This window comes from Mus pahari, chromosome X (genome assembly GCF_900095145.1).
Source record: "Mus pahari chromosome X, PAHARI_EIJ_v1.1, whole genome shotgun sequence".
Taxonomy (NCBI): Eukaryota; Metazoa; Chordata; class Mammalia; order Rodentia; family Muridae; genus Mus; species Mus pahari.
Genome location: NC_034613.1, coordinates 40,161,813 through 40,183,853, shown reverse-complemented (window position 1 = coordinate 40,183,853; position 22,041 = coordinate 40,161,813). Strand labels below are relative to the sequence as shown.

Genomic DNA, 22,041 nt, shown 5'->3' with positions numbered 1-22,041 from the left:
AACCCTCCCCTTCTGAAGACACCCGCCTCTTTTCTGCTTCCCCACTTCCAACCAGCTGCATCCTTTCTTTCTAGAAGATTTTCCTCCTGTGTCCCATTACACACACACACACACACACACACACACACACACATCACTGAATTACCTGTCTAAATCCAGGCAATCAATCCACTTGCATCCACATGGACCTTTGGGCTCAATTTTCATGCCCATGAAATGGGAACAAACTTTGAAGAAGCTAATGGCTCCAGATTTGAAAGGATTTTAAGATTTCATCTTGGGCCAGAGGATATTAACATACTTCGAGACACTCTCACCCAAGACCTCTGTAAATGATGAGATATGATAAAGCTGCCAGGACTATTGCCACCATCATAAAAACACACACACTCAGACACAGAAAAACACACACACACACATGCACACACACCACCACCACCACCAATTTTCTTGTATTTTAAAACTGCTATCGTGTTTGTCCTTCTGTGGAGTATGGGAAGTGTGCCCATACAGAATGGGAACTAGATGAAGTGTAAAAACAAAAGTGCCTTAATGTCTTCAGACTGCCGTTTATCCTAAAATATACTGATCTACAGGCTCAAGACAATAAAATGTGAATTGTACTAAGGAAAGAAATCTTCATTTCCCCCATGAAAATAAAGTCATTGAGCATCAGTATTTTGTCTTTGTGTGTGTGTGTGTGTGTGTGTGTGTGTGTGTGTGTGTGTGAGAGAGAGAGAGAGAGAGAGAGAGAGAGAGAGAGAGAGAGCTGAGAAAAGTCCCAGGCATTGGAGTGAGGCAGCTTTAGAGTTGTATTCTAGCTTGGGCATACTTGTTGTGTGATCTTGGGGAAGGTCACTTCACTTCTCTAAGCCTTAGTTTCCCCACCTGCTTAGATTAAAAAAGGAGATGAATCATAGAAAGCCCCAGCCAAATACTTGACACTTGTAATAAATGTTCAAGAAAAGGTTAGTTAATTCCTTTCTCCATTTTCCCTCTCTCCTGTAGCACTCACCGACTAAGTACACATTTTTTTTTATTACTGGTTTCTCTAACACTCTTGAAAAGGCCCCTTTCTTGTTTTGAGATGATATTTTTTTGATCAGCCAAATGCAGCCCCCAAAGAATTGAACCTTAGTCCAATTCTCACTCTGCAGTTTCTCTTGGCAGTGTGAATGGGACCTGGGTTTGAGAGGTAATACTCCACAAGGTCTGAAACCTTCTGTTATGTGTTCAGACTTTCCCAACTTCAGCTGCAACCCTAGCCTCAGGCTTGCCCCTAAATAGGTGCTATCGTGCTAAAAAAAAAAAAAAATAGAGACTCCTTCTTGACAAGATTACCTTATGATTTGCTGGGGGAGGGGGTACTTTCTACTCACCTCTACCCTAGAAATCAAGAAGAGTTCATAAGTTCTAGCAAACTCCAAGGATCGGAGGAAAATGGGATGGGGGAATCATGGCTCTCTGAGAGATATGACAGAATGGAAATTAAGTCTCTGTTGAACAGTTAATTATTTGTTCCCAGTTAAAGGAAAACTAACTCTCACCTTTGTCAAAGGTAGTGGAGCAAGACCCTATTCTGTACCCCTTTCTCCCTGATGCTATTGCCTCACTCTTAAGACCAAGGCAAGTTACTACAAGCTAAAGTTAGTCACACTAGAGCTGAAAGTAAGATTAAGGGATGGGAGTCCAGGTGGTGGCCTGGGTGGGTATAATTCTAGGGAGGGAACAAAACTTTGACAGATGAGAAAAGTACTGATATTCACAGAAGCCAGAGCTCTGAGAGGCCAGCCATTTAATATTTTCTTTTTCTTTTTTTTTTTAAATTCCATCCTTTCCTTTACATGATTCCCTCCCTCACCGACCCTTGGCATCCCTCTGCAACCTATTATCAGCGGTTCTGTGTGCATCTGAGATGGTCCTGGAGCCTCTGCTTTGAGAGGAAAAGTGGGAGGGATAATACTTAAGAATCAGCCAAATCATACAGATAACAGTTGGAGCAGCAGTTTGGGATAAGCCCATAGAGCTACATAGGCTTCCTTATTAAGCAAGGACCTGCTGGCAACTTCGTGCCTATCTGAAGAAGCCAAGTGGTTTCTTAAGAGGTGTATCTGGGGATCTGCCAAGGCTAATCAAACATCCCATCTACCACTTCTGTGCATGCATGTAAGAACAAATGATACTGCCAGAAGGACACAGAAATAATTTCCTAGTGACTTACAGCCCCAGCTCTAAGGGCACAGGTGGTGTTGGCACCACACCTTCCCTTTAAAAATGCACCTTTTTCACAGAAAGGAATCTATAAGCAGTCAGATAGTTCAAACTCCAGAATTTGGACTCTGGGCAAGGGGCATCACCAATGATATCAGACTGACCCCTTTGGAAATAGCTGCTGTATATCAGCACAGTGTTGGGAGCTTTTGTAATTCTGATCCCTTTTGCTCTCACTCATATTTTAAGTTAGGCCACAAGATATTGTAACTTTTCCTCAGTCACTATGTAATATTGAGCAAAATTTCTGGCTTTTTCTTCTTTAAATTAGAGAGAATTTTGGTCTCAAGGTAAAAAGTGGGAGTTTATGCAAAGTGCCTGGTTGTTGGTAAATATTTGGAAAAGAAAAATAATCTGTATCTTCTGATACCTGAAGCATAAAAAATCATATAATTTAATGTCAGCAAAAATGATTATTACTGTCATTAGTAACCAAACAATGTAGCCATGTCACTTTAAGGGAAGTGAAGTAACAGGCTTGTAACAACACTGTATGATCAGGCCTAGGACACCAACCAGCTGTGCCCTTTTTCTCACCCAGCAATAAGGGACATTTCACAATCACCAAGAAGATAATGACCAGCTGCTTTGATGTAGTCATCATATCTAAACAAAAGTATGAAAGAAAATATTTAGATTGAACTGTAAATAATGGAATTTAAGTTTAGTGTATAAATTGATTGCATATCATAGGTCTTTGATTAGTCTTTCTATGGCCTTTTAAAATTTAGAGAATAATTGAAGGGGAAAATTGTATGCAGAATCTCCTGGCTTACCTGCTGTGAATTTTCTTCGGGTCTTTCCAAAACTCCCCTGTGATGGTTATGATCATGCTGTTTTTCTTGTTATTATGTATTCTTCAAAGACCACATTTTTATGGTTCTATCCTATCTATCAAGTAGATATGTCATAAAGTTTATTTAGCCACTGCACTATTGTTGGCCATTTAGGTTGTCTTAGTAGGTAAGTGTGAAAACGAAGGAATGATGTGGATTTCACAATTGCCATAATCACCCTCAGGGACCTGGTGTCCTGCTCTCCTGATGTTCAATGTGCTCTCTGTCATTTGATATTTAAGCTTGATGAATGTCAGCTCTCCTGCTAGAGCCTGGGGTACATTTGCAAACGGATTATTTCTGCCAGTTTTCAAGCCACAGATTCTACATTTCATCCTCCTGGTAACTAGAGTGTGGTTGAAGCTGGCAAAATTAGCTCTAGCTAACTTCTTGTGAAGCAAAGTCTTGAAGAGGAACAAAGTCATTCACGAAGGAATTTTGGAATGTGGTGTCCTTAGTGAATTTCATATTTATCTGACCTGCCTGGCCAGGGGAGTGAGATGTCTTTTTCACAATTTTGCACTTGCTCTGGAAAATGATTTTGCTGTAGCCCATTCGGGCCTGGGCTCAGCAAATCGATTAGGTATTGCCTCTAAGAGAAGATTACATTTGTATGTGAAATGGACCCCAGGGTCCCTTCAGCTTCCAAGTTTTGGCTGCTGTATAGAAGTCACATTGCTTGAAGCCAAATTTTATGCCAAGAGTGAACTGGGAAGGGAATTTCAACTGGGTCAATCAATGGTGCTGGCTTTCTGCCCCACCCCTACCCCCACCCTGTGTCTCCCAGACCTTAGTGATTTTCTTATTAAATACGTTCGTATAATTTTCTATTGACACTAAAAACCTCAAAAGATTGCTTTGACAAAAGAACTACTTAGAATACCTCCCACAGTCTGCCCAGTCAGTGGCCATCTATCTCTAATACATCTGATGCCTAAGATTTTTTTTTTAAGGCATTTAGAAAGAGGAGCCAAGGGCAATTCTAATGCCATAAAATATCAGTAGCTCTTCCACTCCCAAAGTTACTCTTCATGTTGCACAGTGTTTCCCAGTGGGAGAGCAATACAGTATATACTCTTACCTGGTCAAACCTTGCATCCTTGGCTTTATTTTATATTTAAAAGTGATGTTATGTGACATGAGTGAGACCATGCTTGGGAGGCTGAGTTCAAGGGCCCTGCATTTAGGTAAGCACTTTGTATATATTAACTGTCACTGTGTGGGTAATAGACCTGATGTAGGCAGTGCTGGTTTATAGGCATATTTGGTAGACAGGTCTCACCAGCTGGAAATGCAGACTTTGTGTTTGTTTAAACACTGACTAAACAGAAAATGGGCACTGTGAAAAGAACTTGTGTTTACTTAATTTTAAGTAGCTTTCCCTGAAAATAATTGCAATATGGATAATCTATCAACTGTGTAGAGTTTGCATGGGTGTGTGGGTGGCATGTGTGTGCACGATGTGAAGAGTATGATGTTTTATGGAAATTTAGCAATCCATCTATGTTTTTGGTTTTGTGTAGAGTGCGCATGGGTTTGGGATGTGCACAGATACACATATTTATGGCTATGTACATGTGTGCTTTGGGAGCAGTGTAGGCTTCCAGAAGAGAGTAAGTCAGCCCTTCAAGGCTGTATTTACAGGGTACAGCTGGAAATGTTCTTTTGGTCTGGTCATTGGCATTTATAACTTGAAGCATGTTCAAAGAGGAACATCTAGAGGTGGTCCCTGCCAAATGTTCAACCAGTGGAGAAACTGGGGACATTTGAATGAGATAAGAATTGCACTAAGTGGTAGAACGGGGAGGTGACAATGTTCCATTCCAGAGTGCCAGCACATAGATCACCCTTTGATTATGGTAGATCTTGCTGTTTTATGATGGGAGTGGGATTCCTTTTGGGAATCCCCATAAAGAGGAGCCTTCATAATATTGATCTCTTAATGACAATTACACAACGGCCTTCAAGAGTGGTCCAGACTTAAGGCCTCAAAATGCAGAAGACTCCTTTGCTTCCTCCCTCCCTCCCCCTCTTTCTACCTCCTTCCCCTTTTCCCTTCTTCATCTTTCTATAGCCTAGGCTAGACAAACTTACTACTTAGACTAGGTGGACCTTGAACTCACAATCCTTGTGTTTCAGCATTCCTAGTTCTGGCAACAAGCTAACGCCACTCCACAGCGCCCCCCTCCTTTCTTTCTTTCTTCCTTTCTTCCACCAGGATTACACACTTTAAATGCATAGAAAAGGAGAAAAAAAATAACCTTCAGTGGATGCAGATCATTTTAAAGTTCAGAGAGATTATGACCTGTCAGAGAGTGTACTTGAACTGACTAAGCTGCTTCAGTCCCTTAGCAGGAAATGAGAGTACTGGGATGGGTGGCAGCAGGGTGCTAGGATTGGCAAGAACTAAAAGCAGATCTCTGATGAATTAAGTTTCTGAGGCCCCTCCTCTTGGAGCCTCCTCTCTCTTGCTTGTGAGGGGGCAGAAGAAAGAAGAGACAACTCCAGGTTTGGTCTATGGCTGGTAACCAATGACGCATTCTCACCAATATAGATTTTGGAGTTGGAGACTATGGAAAAACAGGTGGCCATGGGGGCAGGTGGCAGCCTGAAGTGGGTGGGGCTTGTCAAAGGGAAGTGAAGGACAGTGTAGATTTGGGGGTGCATGTGGGGGGTAGTGTCCCTAGGGAATCTCCAAAGTAATGCAATAGACTCCTGAAACTTTAGAAAAGTTTTCCAAATCTACTTTATAGAAGGTATTCTAGAAGGGTGAGATGGGATACACAAATTTACACAAAAGCTGTGTAGTTTAAATATTTATGCCCTCCATTCCTTGGATGTAAGGAAACCAAGCACTGGCCTCAAGTACCCAAGGAAATCCCCAGAATAAAGACCCCGGGTCTTCACCACTGAGCAGTTCAGGGCAATGAGCAGTTAGCAGAGCCTAAGCTGTCCCAGATTGCCTGCCAACTACATGGATGACCTTGGGCAGGCCTTTCCCTTGTCTGGTTTCAATATCATTATCTCTTAAATGGAGGGGTTAAATTAGAAGACTCAAGAGGCCAGGGCTGCTATTCTTGAGCTGAGATTGGGACAGGGGGACATGCTTTTTGGCAAAAGGAAACCCCACCTCCAAGTCAGGGTCCCTGGGTTCTGGATGCCCTGCAAGAGAAGGTCCTCTTAGGGCCTTTAGAGTGCTGGGTTGCCTGATGGCTTGCTGGCCAGGAGGCTCTGGCTCTCCCCCACTTTAGAATAGAGCCAGCGACTCCTCCCCCTTGCTCGCCCCGCATTCTGCGGAGCCATTAGTGCGATTGCTCTGAGTTCCCGGCAAAGCTGGTGATTTATGCGGGTCCTCGACGGGGCAGTCCCTTGAGCCAAGAACAATTAGCTAAAAGCCAGCGGGAAAGGAGGCAAGGGGTGAGGGGGGGAGCCAAGCCCTAGGGCACCCAGCCGGGGCTGCAGCCCCCCCCCCCGGCAGCCCCCAGCTGAGCACCCCAGTCCTGCGACAAGGTGGGCCCCACTCACCACGGCGGGGGCGGGGCTCAAAGGCCGATGCGAAAAGGCAGTCCAGCATCCACGCCATAACCCGTGCTGAGTGCCCGGCAGCCTCGTAGCTAACCTCCTCAGTGCAGTCTCCCTGCAAGGACTGCTCTAAGTAGCCCCCGGTGACCACGCCCTGGGCCGCACCCTGCACCGAGCTCTGAGAATCTTGGTCACCGGACACCTCAAGCTTGTCAGAAAGGGGGCAGGGCCTCATGAGAGGCCCCCTCCCGCCGGAGGGGAGGGCCTCTAGCCCTGCAGCCCCTTCCCCCCACGGAAAGGGAGTCCAAGACCCAGCTCCTGTCTAGAGCAGCTCTGACTTTGAAGACAGTACCCTGCCCCTGCCCCTGTCCTCTGGAAGCTCACATTTTGAGGGGTGAAGGTATCTTAGCCCCAGTGAGCCCCAAATCTGAGGAAGGCCTTTCCTCCTCGATCCCCGGTTGCCCTTGGTAGAGCATTTAAAGTCAGGACGGTTTCCAGAAGATCCTCCATTTGAGGACAACATAGTGCACCTGTCCCAGCGAACCTCAGATCTATAACCCAGCCCCTAGAAACTTCCATGTTTTAGCAGAGGTCATTTCAGCTGTCAAGAAGCCCAGTCTCAGAGGAAATTAGTCCTGGTGTCCAAAGTCTTGAATCTAAATGGGGCCAAAATCCGTAGGTACATTTCCCTCTCCTGCCCAACACTCCCCTCACCCATTTTTAGAGGATACCTCACCTCAGCAAGTTTAGCACCAAATCCGATATAATTTGAAAGCTCTGGTTCCTTGTTGTGGACCCAGAATGTAAAAAGGAGAGTTGACTGGTTCCCCCCAGGAAGAATCTGAGAGGAAATTTTTATTGCCCTGGCCTTGAGATTTTTCTCAGGAGAGGGAGTGATATTCTCCTGCCTGGTAAATTTTGTTTGAAGGGGGTGTCCTAGAAGTATACAGTCTGGTACTCCTAAATGTGGGGCGCCCTCAGTTGCTGCCAACTTAGCAGCCACGGCCTATGCTTTTGTCAGAGTACTGGCATAGGAGGGGCACCAACATTTATTTTTAGAAAGAATTTGATATTTGATATTTCAGTGAGGGGTGGTACTGTGTTGGATATCTTTGCACTTATCTTAAGGTTTTGTATTTTTAATTTTTATAATCATATGCAAGGCATGTCCTGCAGTGGGCTCAATGTTTAGGACTCCTGGTGGTAGTAAATCAACTCTACCCCTCCCCAATCCTGAGAGAAACATAGCAGCCACTAGAGACTGGACCACACTGGGCGAGAAAAATTTCTAAAGGCAGTTTCCTTTCTCCCTTCAAGCCTTAAGATCCACATTAATTTCTACCCCTTTTCTTCATTGTTAGATGTACAGATGTGACTCTGTGCCTTGGGTTCCTCCACTGGGAAAATGGTGTTCTGTCAATCAAAATGCAGTGAGAAGGTAGAAAGAAATAAGGAAAGTCTTCCAACAGCTCGTTTGTGGGCCAGAGGAGTTGAAGCTGCAATCACAGGTCCTTTGAGGAGAGTAGTTATTACATTTGCTTGGCTAACCACTGATATTAGTGTTAATGTGGCAGAAGGGGTGCATAAAAAGGAAAAATCACCTGTACTCACCCGTTCAATGCTTAGCAAAGTAGAGCTATAGCTAGAATTTAAAGGGTTTCAACTCATTTCCCATTCTTTCTGGGAAACATGGTACCTCTTATCTTTTGCACCAGTTTCTAAACCATTTCTGAGTTCCCATATCTTTTAAAAGCAATCAAACATAGCAAGCTCCTTTACCAATTTCTGCTGTGCAAATACCTAGTTACTCAAGCCAAACAAGTGGGACCCCTAAGAAAGGCCACCTTCAGGTTCTGCAGAGTGACCTTACTTATTCTCTTGAGCTTATCCAGCACCAGCCTCTCTGTGACCTCAGTAGAGTCCCAGTTTTAAAAAATTCAACTAAATGAATTTTTGTTTGACACAACAAACAGGCTACCTGCTTACCTGTTCCCTTTTTAGGTCTTTGGTAGCTGAATTTTTTGCTTTCACAATAGCTCTTACTGAAGTCTAAACCCAGAAGTGATCCTTCTCTATGGCCTTTTGATATTTTCTTTTTCAAGAAGTGTGATGTGGTAAAGTTAAAAATGCCTGAGCACTCACAAACCTACACAGGGAAGCCAGCTGTGCTGTGCACCAGGTATGTAACCTTGAGAGAGATGTTCAACCTCTTGGTTTTCTCATATGTAAAATGTAGATGCTAATAGTTCTTAGCAAGCCAAAGCATATAAACTTCTGGAGGTGGGAGAGAAAGAGAAATGTAGAGTTCATAATTCTAAAAACAAAATAATAAAGTTCCATTTGAAAAATCTTTACTTTAACTAAATGTCACATAATAGGGCAATGTATTCATCCATCAATCTCCTAATTCATTCAACAAATATTTACCAAATGTCCTTTTGGTGCCATATTTAGTAATGCAAATAATGCTGGTTCAATGGATGAATTATTATGCAATTATATTTAAATATATAATTTGGAAGCTTATATGATAATCTGAAAATACACTTATGATATTTTTAAGTGAAAGTAAGTCAGGATGCAAAATGTGTGAATAGTATAATCCAGACAGTACAAATAAATAATATGCATATATGTAGGAAAAAAACACTAAAAAAGAAACACACCAGAATCTTAATCATGATTGTATTTAGGCAATGCAATTATGGACAATTTTAACTGTTTTATTATTTTCATACTGAAGCATTTTTCAATTTTTCTTTAATAAACACATTATTCTCTAAAGTTAGAAAACTCTACTCAAAAAAGAAATAATATCCTTGTTGAACAAAAGACTAAGCCAGGTATGCTAATTACTTGGGACTGTAGTTTGGGGTTGTGCTAGTGGCTGGTGACTGAGAAAAAGCTCATTTCTTATATGGAAGCACATATTCAGTTATTGCATGGGAATCCTCAGTAGCCCCATAAAAGTGTCAGGAGCCTACTCATGGATCTGTAACCACTCATGACTACATCATATTGGGCATTGCTGTCCTCATTGTGACAGTTCAAGGCCTAAAGCTTGACTGTTAACGGTGTCTTAAGTCTCCTATCTTTTAATACAGTAAGAACCATGAACTCTGATACTAATTTAGGCACAAGTCTACTTGTGGAGCCTTTAGCAACAGTGATGAGGTCATCTAGGGATTCTGTGACCTTGAAAAGGAAAATATCAGACCTCACTTTCTCTTTAAGTACAAAAGTGCTTGTAACCAGGCAAATAATGGTCGATAATTAAGTGTAGCTCCAAGATTCAAAAGCCTTTAGAATTTGTCAATGTTCATTGTTTCTTGGGGTATGGTGTTTAGGGCAAGAAACATCAGTTGGGATGTATTATAATAATCCACCCTCACTCCTTGCTCTCAGTCCTATTCTATTGAATAATAATCTCTGGTCTGGCATGGTGGCACACCTGTAATCCCACCTAGTCAGGAGAGCTAAACATGGGAATCACAAATTCCAGGCCAGTCTACAAAGCTACTTGAGGCCCTATCTCAAAATTAGAATCTTCTTAGCATGTGAGACATCCTAGATTCAATCCCCGGGACATCTTCCTTACAAACAAAAGGAAAGAAACAAAAACATTCTGGACAAAGGGGCCAGAAAAAAAATACATTCCAACAGTTACTCATTGGGGTTTTTATGGTCACTAAAATTAGGAAAATTGTATTGCCAAGGAGATAAATCTGTCATTTTATACCCTGTATCACTCTTCCCATTGCATCTAAGCTATAAGAAACCATAAGGCAGTCATCAGGAAAAACTGACTGCTTCCTTTTGGGGAAATGGATGAACATGTACTACAAGAAATGGAGCAACTTTTAAAATTTAACCTTTATAGTTAGGATGTATTCAAAACTTCATCTGTTTGAACTTTCTGAGAATCTTTGTATATCAGCACTGCCTAGTCAGACTTTTCATTTGAACATCCTATGTGTTGGGCTCTTTTAGTTAAGGAAGAGGGAGGTAAAGCAATATAGAAAGAGCAGAGTATTTGGAATTGAGACATAAGGAACAAGGCCTACATACTACAGTGCAAGACCAGATGAATGAATGGGAGCATGGCTGCTTCCTTGAACTTCTATGAACTAGAAGGTGAGACTTAGTCCCTCCCTGATGAGATCCCTCAGGAGAGAAAACAAGCCCCTACCTAGAGGCCTGTGGAGTGAACAGTAGATTAGCAACCCTGCCTCTTGACATATCCTGGTTTGAGAAGACCTATCAGAATGTCCAAATGTTCATGCTAATCATACATACTCAATAAAGCAAACCCTAGTATCAAGGACCTCAAGATTCTGCTTTAATCTTCCTTATAATGTCTTCCATGAAATTATGAGGTAATTTTGTGGGTCTTGAGCCTCAGATAGTCTTGTCTTTTTTTATCCCTCAGGTAGACGTGTACAAGGAGAACTGATCCTTTCTTTTCAGCTGTTTAATAGCATTTTAAGATATATTGCTTCCATAGAATTTCATCCTATGGTTTTATTCCTTCCAAACAAAAGCCTGACAAAGTCCTCTACTAATGCTTGTAAGATAGAAAAGTGGAGAGATTTTATTCTTGTGTTTTTAAGTTACAGGGGTGAGGTAAACTAAGTGATGAGTCTAAAGTCACCCAGGGGAAGAAAGATGAGCTGAGGTCAGTCTCCAGTTCTCATCCCTCCTCCCCGCAAGCCCGTTCTTTACCAGAACTCCTTGCTAGATCCCAGGAGCTGTCTGTCAGTGTGCTGACACCACTCAAGAAAATGCAAGTTTCATCCTGACATCAGAAAGACAGAGCCACGATTACACTTCAGTCCCCAAGGAGGCAGATAAATTGCTTTTAGTTGACAAGTGCATCTCCCACACACATACCCCTCTGGTTGAATGAAAAGATAAAAATCAAGTTAAAAAATCCAAAATGTTCACTTAATCTTGTAAAGCATTTTGTTCTTTGAATGAGGGGGTAGGCAGGATGAAAGAATTTTTCTAACTCTGTAAGCCTTAACAGGATGGGGTTGGGGAAGATAGTACAAACTAAGGGGAAACAAAAAAAATGTGACAAAGAAAAAAAGCAGGGAGACGATCCTTTCTTTATTGCTACAATCCATAAGAGCAAATAGTATAACATAAAAAAAAAACTATACAGAGGTACAGTGTATGCTACAAAATATACAATACAAACTATTAAGGTTTTCCTTCATGTAAAAAAATTCTATGGCTTCCAGTTACAAATGCTTGGAGGATGAGCAAGAGAAACATATACTTCCATATATTATGAGTCCTCCCCAACCTGGCCAGAGGAGCTCTGAAGTTCTTCTCTCTCACTGTCCTGAAGATGTTTAAGCAGGTTACAAAATGCTCTACTTTCACCTCTGAAACTTCATACACCTTTGGGAAGTTGGTGATGAAGAGACTAACGTAGCTCCTGATGTATAGATGAAGAAACTAAGGATCAAATAAGATAAGTGAACTGCCCAATGTCACTGCCTTTCATTTGAAGCCTTTATTTGAAATGTTGCTAGTGCACCCTTCTCTTGTGCATGCCTTCCTTGCATTTGCTATACATATGCAAACTGAAATCTATACATTATATACTTTTGATTCTCTTCAGACTGTATATACCTCCAGTGTAAGATACTGGAAAACCACCCCTTACTGAGAGTCCAAAATACCTTACAAACCCTGACAATCTTTCCAGCTACAAATGTCCTTCTTTCTAGATGTATTCCAAAATGTTTAAGAGCAGAGTCTAAATGCATTATCCTTCCCACTGAAGTGGAGGGGACAGTTGTAAATGTGGTGGTATGTACAAGCATTTTTCTATTTCTACTTACTTTTGACTGATACGCAGTAACAAAAATATACTTATTTTTAGGGTATTGTGTAATATTTTCATACACACATGCATTATCATATTTAAATCTCAGCCTGTGGTAACAATCGCTTTGCTTTCAACTTCTATGAAATCAACACTTTAATACTGTAAGCAACTCTTTATTGTGCCATTATTTCAACATAAAAATATTTGAAAATACAAAGCCTCTGGGAACGTTCTCTTAGCCAGCTCCCTCCCCTGCCTAAGCTGATGTCTGAGGGCCAATGGCTCATTCCCCACCCACAGAACTCCATCAGGATGGCCAAGGGCAGAATTGGCACAGCAGGAGAGAAAAAAACGCTCAACATAATCCACGAGAACTTTGTTTCTTAGGTGGAACTTGAATACTAGTAAATGTCACCAAGTACCGAATGACCATTTGGTAGTGAAAGACTTGGTGACAAGTCAGCAAAACTGAAGCCCTGGAGAAGGTATCCCCAAAGAAATTTTAACTAGAAATAGAGATTTCAAAAAATAAAATAGGTGTTTTCTTTTCAATTTCAGAAATTATTAAGGCTGAGGGTGTAGTTAGAGATAATCCATTATAACCTTCTCACACCACAAGGGGCATCATAGAAATCTAGAAAAGGGAAGTGACTTACCCAACTTCATCTAGCAAGTTTCGTAGATAAAAAAGACTTGAAGCCAGATGTCCAACCTTCTAGCCCAGGGCTCATTTTGCAACACCGCAGCACTTGCTGTCCCACCTTGAGTTCCTGAGTTCTTGAAAGGTCATCTCCCCACCTCAGGACTTGCTCTCCTTAGACCAGCAGAGCACTTGGGGGATTTGCAGGCAGTGACAGTCTCTGCTGCTGGGAGCAGAGCCAGGCGCCTGAAGATGGCACCTGTCACATCCCATTGGAATGAATGACCTCCCTCTGAAACTGAGAAGGGCCAGGCGGAATCTGGGAGCGGCACCTTGAGAGCAGTCAGGCTGGCCTGTGGGGCTAGTGTGGTATTCAAGGCAGAGGAGGTCATAGCAAATGTCCTGAGCACTGTTTGCTGGGGAGTTTTCTAGTTCTCTTGGACTCCAGTGATTTATTAATTACTTTAGGGGCAGCCACTCTGGTTCATTGGTTTAATTGCCATTACCCTTGAGGGGCGGGGTCAGGGGTTGTCTGCCTGCTGTTTCCCTGGGTCTGACTGCTTAGGAGATTGGTTCATGGGATATCTTAGCTGGACTCTCATACGCCTGTCTGGATTAATGGCATTTGACTATAGATCATGAAAAATAACATCAGTAATGGGCAGTGGGTGTGGATGGAGCAAGCAGGAGGAAAGGATGGGAAAACATGGGAGAAGCATGAAAAAAGAGGGATGAGATAGGGCGAGGTAGAACAATGTGATGGGGGAATTCTGCATACCAACCATTTCAGGCTCTGTAGCTTCTCTCACTTTTAATCATCTCCCCATTAATTGCCATTTCTCAGTGCAAATAAGCCTTTCTCTACTATCATTCAATTCTGAGATAACTGAAGCCTTAAAGAGAAATGCAGGACTTGCTAATGAGGAATTTGCTCTTTTCTCCTCATGTCTCTGCATTCTGGGAACCTCAGAAGTTAGTGTGGGAACATACTGGAGGACTGGTCCAATAGCAAAACAAAAGATGCTAAGGGCTGACTGTTCTAGGATCTTCTTTGGATCTGCACCTACCCTACCTTCTAGTAGCACCTCTTTTACTTTCAAAGACCCAGGGATTATAATTGTCCCACTGTTCTACCTTCTATATCCCAGACTTGTTAGACAAGAAACTAAGAAACAACATAGGGTGACACCTTTAGAGAGGAATCTGCATAAGAGCAGAACACAGCCATGCTGGAGAAAAGGAGCCATAACTGGGCCAGATCAAGTAGAATAAAGATCCTGTGACACATCCAGCAAGTATGTCAAAGAGCTGAAGAGCTACTTATATGTAGGAATGTCATTTTCTTTTCTTTTAGTGGAAGATGCATTTGGCTAGATCTCAAGTTTCTAGGGCCCTACAGCTTTAACAAATGAGAGAAAGAGTTAAGTTATCTCTAAGTAGCTGTGGAACATGATTGATTTTGTTGGTGGTGGCAGTGTTTGTTTTCTGTTTGTTTGTTTGTTTGTTTGTTTGTTTGTTTGTTTGTTTGTTTGAGACAGGGTTTCCGTGTGTGGCTCTGGCTATCCTGGAACTTGCTCTGTAGATCACGCTATCCTAGAACTCACAAAAAGCTGCCTGACTGTCTCCCAAGTGCTAGAATTAAAGGTGTGTGCCATCAACCCCGCCAACCTGACTGTTTTTAAGTGGGCATCTGGGGTGAAAGTTTCAGAGATACGGAAAGAAGAAGCTATGTGATGACGGTGTGGAACATGCACTGTAGGCTTCCACATCCACCTGGGACATGTTCTGTAGTCTAGTACTCCGAAACTGGGACCACATCTTGCTACCACCACTCTTGGAAAATAGAGGGATTCACCAAATTATCTTTCAAATCACACTTCATTGTCATCAAAGCAACCTGCCCATCCTTGTCATTGATTCTGAGATACCCTATACACCATGAAGTCAGAGATAGGGATATTAGTAACCAGAACCAGGCTCAAGGACCAAAGATATAAACTATGGCTTTGATCCGTCATTCTCATCCCATAGGAAGAAGGGAGCATTTCTGGATCCAGCCTTCAGCAACAACCAAGAAACCTCTCAACTTGTTGTACCTTTTAACTTCCCCTTTTATAGACCTCTACCCTCTGCCCATGTACTCAGCCCTCTTTATAAAGTGCATTTTTTTCTAGCTTTTTAAAATCCTACTCCTTGGTCTGTGGAATTTTTATAATGTCTGCTACCTACTCACTCTTTTACCTCTTCCTATAGTCTCTAGCTATTGAAAAACTTTGTTGCTGCTTCCCAGTTCTAGATGTGGTTCTCTGCTCACTCGGCCACTTGACACTGTTTGCTACCTCCTGGTCCCTTTCTACTTATGGAACAAATGTTTCCTCTCTCTTAGTAGAACATCCTAACCCCTAATGAAGGAGCTAGAGAAAGTACCCAAGAGGTCTGCAACCCTATAGGAGGAACAACAATATGAACTAACCAGTACCCCCAGAGCTGTGTTTCTAGTTGCATATGTAGCAGAAGATGGCCTAGTCGGCCATCAATGGGAGGAGAGGCCCTTGGTATTGTGAAGATCATATGCCCCAGTACAAGAGAACACCAGAGCTAGGAAGCAGAAGTGAGTAGGTTGGGGAGCAGGGCGGGGGGAGTGTATAAGGGTCTTAGGGGATAGCATTTGAAATGTAAATGAAGAAAATATCTAATAAAAAAGAAAAAAGGGAAAAAAAAGAAGAAAAAAGAACATCCCATGTCTCATCTCTAAGAATTTTTCTGCCTACCAATCATCACATCTCACACCTGTTGATTCTTTTTCTGTAAGTTTTTTTTCCCATCATTCTCTATGAAGACATTGACTTGCCTGGACAAAACCACCTTCCTCTTCCCCTCAGTCTCCTTCCAGCTCTTACTCAGCCTTCTCCTCAGCCTCAGTGCCAAAGCCTTGCATTTACTCATCCACCACTTCCTGTATTCACAGCAAGATGGCTTTTATCATTACATACAAAACATCCCCCCCACACACACACACACTATACCCTTTTTATTGAAGTTGCCAATAGTTGTTTGGAAACCTCTGACACATCTCTGGTGTAAATTTGACTTGCCTCCTCTACCAAATCCCTAATTGTGAATTTGCAATTTGCATTCCTGGACACTCTCTTTTACCTTGTCAGATATCTCCTTCCACCTCTAAAGTCTTCTCTGATACTCTAGAAGAATCACTCCTCAAATTCCTGTCCCTAAGGATTCAATCTTACATGAAGAGGTTCAACTAACTCTCTCTCTCTCCCTCTCCCTCTCTTTCTCTCTCTCTCTCTCTCTCTCTCTCTCTCTCTCTCTCTCTCTCTCTCTCTCTCTCTCTCTCTCTCTCTCTCTCTCTCTCTCTCTCTCTCTCTCTCTCTCTCTCTCTCTCTCTCTCTCTCTCTCTCTCTTTTTCCCCTCTTGGCCCTTGCCTCTCTAGATCATTCCCAAGTACCTGAAATAATGTACTAAATAGAGCAGACAATTAATGTTTATCTGACTGACTAACATTTGCTAATTATTTGGCACCTGATACATGACAAATGTTTCATGAAAGTTATGATTAGATTTTTCCAGTTTACAAGCATTTTCTGTATGTTTATTTGACTCTGTACTCATATAATATCCCTGTGTAGGTGGTTTTGTCTTATTCCCTTTTTTATAATGAAAGTGGTAGAATAGAGCAGGTATTTATTTTCAGCCCCTTCTACGCCAAGTGTTTTTATACACATTTTAATTAAATATTCAGAAAGCACTGGGAAGTAGGTGTTCTTACTACATTCTACAGATGAGAAAACTGAAACTCAGAAAAGAGTCCAAGATCACAAGAAGCATATAATTTGCCTCCTCTGCTATTTCATTGTTCTGTAAATTTGATCATAGTAAATCTAGTGAGCAATACTGAAAGGGCATACAAAAGGTATTATAGAGTGATATGATAATTATTATTTACACATATTATTTTTTGGTCTTGATTCCTATGAAATTTACTGTCAGCCATATAAAGAACTGAAATGGAAAATTAAACCTTTCTATTTCCAAACAATCTTTGCCTTTCTCCTTGCATATTACAGTTGTAGGAACCAAGGATTGAGTGTGTCCCATGTAGCAGACATTATGCTCACAGTTTTCCATTGTGTGCCTTCATTTAATCATGAACACAATCTTAAGGGGCTAATATTGTGCCCAATATATGCATGAGATAATTGTGCCACACATGAGTTCAGTAACTTGTTAAAGGACTCCTATTTATCCTGTGAAGTATTTGAAATTTTAAGTTAGGTTGGTCTAGTTCCAGAGTTAATATTCTTTCAATGATACTAGACTGCCTTTCTAAAAGGATGGGAAGGGTCAGAGTGACTATGTGACATCAAGTCTCCTGACTATATTTCACATCTCTTTTTCAAAGGGAATGCTTTGTATTGTTAATAATCTTCATATGTATGAGGTCCACCTCCTCAACCACATCATCAGCTCTTCCAAACCTAGTTAGATACCTCACAGAGGGTTCTTTCTAAATATGTAACAACAGATAAGCATGGGTCTCTCTTCATTTGAGAGAATTATTAATCAACTATCATGCTTTGACAAAACCCTTATCTCCAAAAGAACTGAGCTCTGCTAGGAGATATATCAGTTCCCCAGCTCCTTGCAGCTTGAAGTCAGGAGTACACTCCCTGCCTGCACATAGCATCCATTCTCCAGAGAGCCTCATAGTCTCATAGCGTTAGAGTCGTTTCACTGAAGGTTAAATTATGTGTATGCGTGACTCTGAGAGAGTGAAGTTCCAAAAGGGGGAGAAGATTCTGAGCTGAGATTCCCCATGCAGATGGACTCTGGGGATGTTTATCTCCATCTAAATGACGTGTCAAGTTCTAGCAGCCACACTCCATACAATGAGTTCAAAAGACTGTGTTACTGTTAGTGTTAGGAATACTATTAACCTTACATTTGTACAGGGATCTTCCATTTACACAAAAGGCTCCTGCACAAGATTTTTATTTTTAGTTTGTACTCTCAATCTTTTTGGAATTAGCATTCCCCCCAAAACAGTCCCCGTCCAGTCTAGGGGAATTACAGTCAACCCAGGGAAATGGACAGCTAAGACCAGAAAAGAATTTTAGTTGAGTAAAATGTAAGGTCAGCAATTGATCCTGTTGCACATTTAAGATCTTAAACAGGTTTGAGGTATTAAATGCAGCTCTCCAGTCTCCTTCCTTTCCTTTGCCTGTTTCCAGAGCCTGAAGGACCTCCCTGCCTTAGCTCCTCCTACCATCAGAATTCACCCTTCCTAGTCCCTTCCCCAATAGATGGCTTCAGGGACACTGTAGAAGCTGGCTCATCAATTATCTCTTCCCCTCCTCCAGACCAATTTTCTCATGCATTTGTATGAGTCTGCTTAGCAGCCTGCAAAGAGATAGGCAGTAGTAATAATCATATCTAACACTCATGGAATTTTTACTGTGAGCCAGGTTCTATAATAAGCATTCTACATGTATAATTTTTGCTCAACCCTATAATGGTCCTATGAAGAGGAGTTATTAAGATCCCTATTTCATAGAGATGGATATTTCATAGAGAAGGCTCTGAGTGACTATGCAACCTGGCAAAGACCATAGCTAGCTAATACAGAGACAAGATTCAAGCTGTACATGTCCATAAACTACTAGTATACTGTCTCTTGCTATTGGCCTCCTTTCTCCTATGCAAACAGGAAGGTTCAAGGATTGAGAGGCTGTGTAATGGTCAGAGGGAATAGTCTCAAAGAGTCAAAAAATAATTTTCCTCTCATTTTCTATTAGTATCAAGCTGTAGGACTCCAGGGAGTCACTTAAAGTCCCCTGCTTCTGAATCTACAAACAGGGTCCAGTGTGTGAGATTCAAGAGAGCCTAGCCAAGAAAGGTTAATCTCCTCCAAATTTATAGAGCTTAAAAGCACCACACAAATGCAAAGTGTTCCTTATCATAATCCTTAACACTATTATTTCAGCCTATTCATCTACCAATGAACCCGGGATAGAGTCCTGGCTCTGTCCCTGAATTCTGGTGCCATTTAAGTGCCAAGACAAATGGTCTCGGGGAGTAGTGGGTGATCTATTATCCGGATATGGATTATTTCTCGGAGTAAATCGTTAGCCCTGTCGGACACTGATGAATTCTCCCACTGCACCTGGGGGCGCATCACTCTGCACTGGACGTGCAGGGAATGCAAGCAGTGACTAGAGTCACACAGTGACTGTGCAGATGGAATCCTTGGGGGAGGGGAATAAGCATGAATGGATTAGGTTCCCCAGAGAAGCGACAATCCCACCCACTTGTGAGAAGATAGATAGATAGATCCACCCACAGCTCAGCCCAGGTCCTGCAGGAGTAATTTCTGACCTTTCCTGGTGTTTAAAGCATAGTAAAGGAGGAAATAAAGCACAAAAGAGCCTGACATTTTGGCACACTGGTACTTCTCAAAGAGAGGCAGGAAGAATGGACAGCAGAAAGAGAAACAGAAATAAAGGAATAGAGGACAAGGATAAAATACGGAACAGAGAGGTGAGAAAAATTCAATAAAACACAACAGAAAAATCATGAAGAATACGATAATCACAGTTAAAGAGAAAGCCAGAAGGAAGACTCAAGAGAATAAAAAGAAAAGAGGAGGGAGAAATCAAAATAAAAACAAGTCTTAGAACAACAGTTTGTGATGAAACTGGAGTGGAGGCAGAAAATGAATTTGTATGCAAATACATATGTGTGTAAATACAAATCCATTTCTGCTCCTAAAGTCTGGAAGGAAAGCAAAGAGCATCAGAAGAGAAGGGTGAGAAATAAACTAACAAAATAAGAAAAAGGATAAATAGAAAAAGAATGATCAAAAAGAAAGATGCAATAAAGAGAAAAGGCATAGAGATAAAAGATGGTTAAAAAAACAATAATTGAAAAAAATCTGAGAAATGTTGAAGAAACATTTTTAGGGGATGAGAAATGCTTTCTACCATTTGTATCTCCCCCCCCCCTTTGATTGCAGGGCACATTATAATTTCAATGGGATGCCCAAGTTGACCTTAAAAATGGTTAGGTTTCTACCTGTTTAGACGGATGTCTCTCTTGAGGCTGGAGAGATGATTCAGCAGTTAAGGGTACTTGATGGTCTTCCTTCTTGGTTTTCTTGTGTTTTGCAAAATGTATCTTGGGTATTCTAAGTTTCTGGGCTAATATCCACTTATCAGTGAGTGCATATCTAGTGACTTCTTTTGTGATTGGGTTACCTCACTAAGGATGATATCCTCCAGATACATCCATTTGCCCAAGAATTTCATAAATTCATTGTTTTTAATAGCTGAGTAGTACTCCTTTGTGTAAATGTACCACATTTTCTGTATCCATTCCTCTATTGAGGGACATCTGGGTTCTTTTATTATAAATAAGGCTGCTATGAACATAGTGGAGCATGTGTGCTTATTACCAGTTGGAACATCTTCTGGGTATATGCACAGAAGAGGTATTGCTGGATCCTCCGGTAGTACTATATCTGCTGAAGGGACCCTGATATAGAGGCCTCTTGTGAGGCTATGCCAGTGCCTGGCAAACACAGAAGTGGATGCTCACAGTCAGCTATTGGATGGAACACAGGGTCCCCAATGGAGGAGCTAGAGAAAGCACCCAAGGAGCTGAAGGGGTCTGCAACCCTATAGGTGCAACAACAATATGAACTAACCAGTACCCCAAGAGCTTGTGTCTCTAGCTGCATATGTAGCAGAAGATGGCCTAGTCGGCCATCATTGGGAAGAGAGGCCCCTTGGTCTTGCAAACTTTATATGACCCAGCACAGGGGAAGGTAGTGGGAGTGGGTGGGTAGGGGAGCAGAGGCAGGGGGAGGGTATAGGGAACTTTCGGGATAGCATTTGAAATGTAAATAAAGAAAATAATAATAATAATAAATGTGTTGGAAATTCAAAAAAAAGAGTATTTGATGCTCTTGCAAAGGATCTATGTTCAGTTCCCAGCATACACAGGTTATGTCACAACCATCGGTAACTATAGTTACAGGGGATCTGATTTTCTCTTCTGGTCTACACAGGCATGCATGTGGTTCAGTTCATTCAAATATATATATGTATGTATGTATGTATGTAAATATGTATATATATGTATATATATGCAAAATAGCCCTACACATAATTTTTAAAAAAACTTTAACATAGTATATAAAATAGTTCCTGCTTTGCACCAACTGTTCACTACTCTTATAAGGAAAAGCAATGAGGGCAGAAACAAAGCCAGAACTAACCAGACACATATCTAAACATATAGAAAAGCACATGCTCTCTCTCTCTCTCTCTCTCTCTCTCTCTCTCTCTCTCTCTCTCTCTCTCTTTCTCACTCTCAGATGCACAAACTCATTCATTCTGAGGCAAATGGTCACATGAAAGATATCAATCCAGATATTTAGGTGCCAAAAGATGCAAGACATTGTCCAAATCCAACTTCACCAAAGACAGACAAAAATATAAAATAAAATAAAATAAAAAAACAGTCCAACCAAAAAGGCAGCCCTAGGAAGAAGTAGAGATACACTACCACAGAAGATGATAGAGACTCAGGAAATGGTGGTCATATGAAGAGATAGACAAGCAGGGCCAGAGAAGGCTCAGCCTTAGCTCAATTCCTCCCCTCTGCATTCAGGAGGTTTTCTAATGCCAGGCACTAGCTTCTCTCTACTTCCCTCTGAATTTTTCTCTGAACTTTATAACAGTTGGTAGCAATGTGATTTATTTAAATAAACTCACGCCTGCTAACAGTCTGTTAACTACTCTGTCACACTTCCTTGGAAACAAATGCTGTACTCCACCTCCACCTCCACCACCACCACCACCACCACCACCTCCACCTCCACCTCCACCACCACCTCCACCTCCACCACCACCACC

The 22,041-nt window shown here is 41.7% G+C and overlaps 1 protein-coding gene across 4 annotated transcripts in view; it reads right to left on the bottom strand.

Moving 5' to 3' along the window:
* Positions 1-22,041, bottom strand: part of Arhgap36 (Rho GTPase activating protein 36) — a 53,279-nt gene that overhangs the window by 22,572 nt on the left and 8,666 nt on the right. The window contains exon 1 of one of the 4 annotated variants that reach the window (XM_021188311.1): positions 13,125-13,310. The exons of 1 other annotated variant lie outside the window; for it this stretch is intronic. In XM_021188311.1, the coding sequence (XP_021043970.1) occupies positions 13,125-13,134 (10 nt within the window). In that variant the 5' untranslated portion in view covers positions 13,135-13,310. Of the gene's footprint in view, positions 1-6,632; positions 6,843-13,124; positions 13,311-22,041 lie in introns of those variants that run through there. 2 more of the 4 variants (XM_021188310.2, XM_021188314.1) reach the window with 2 other exon arrangements.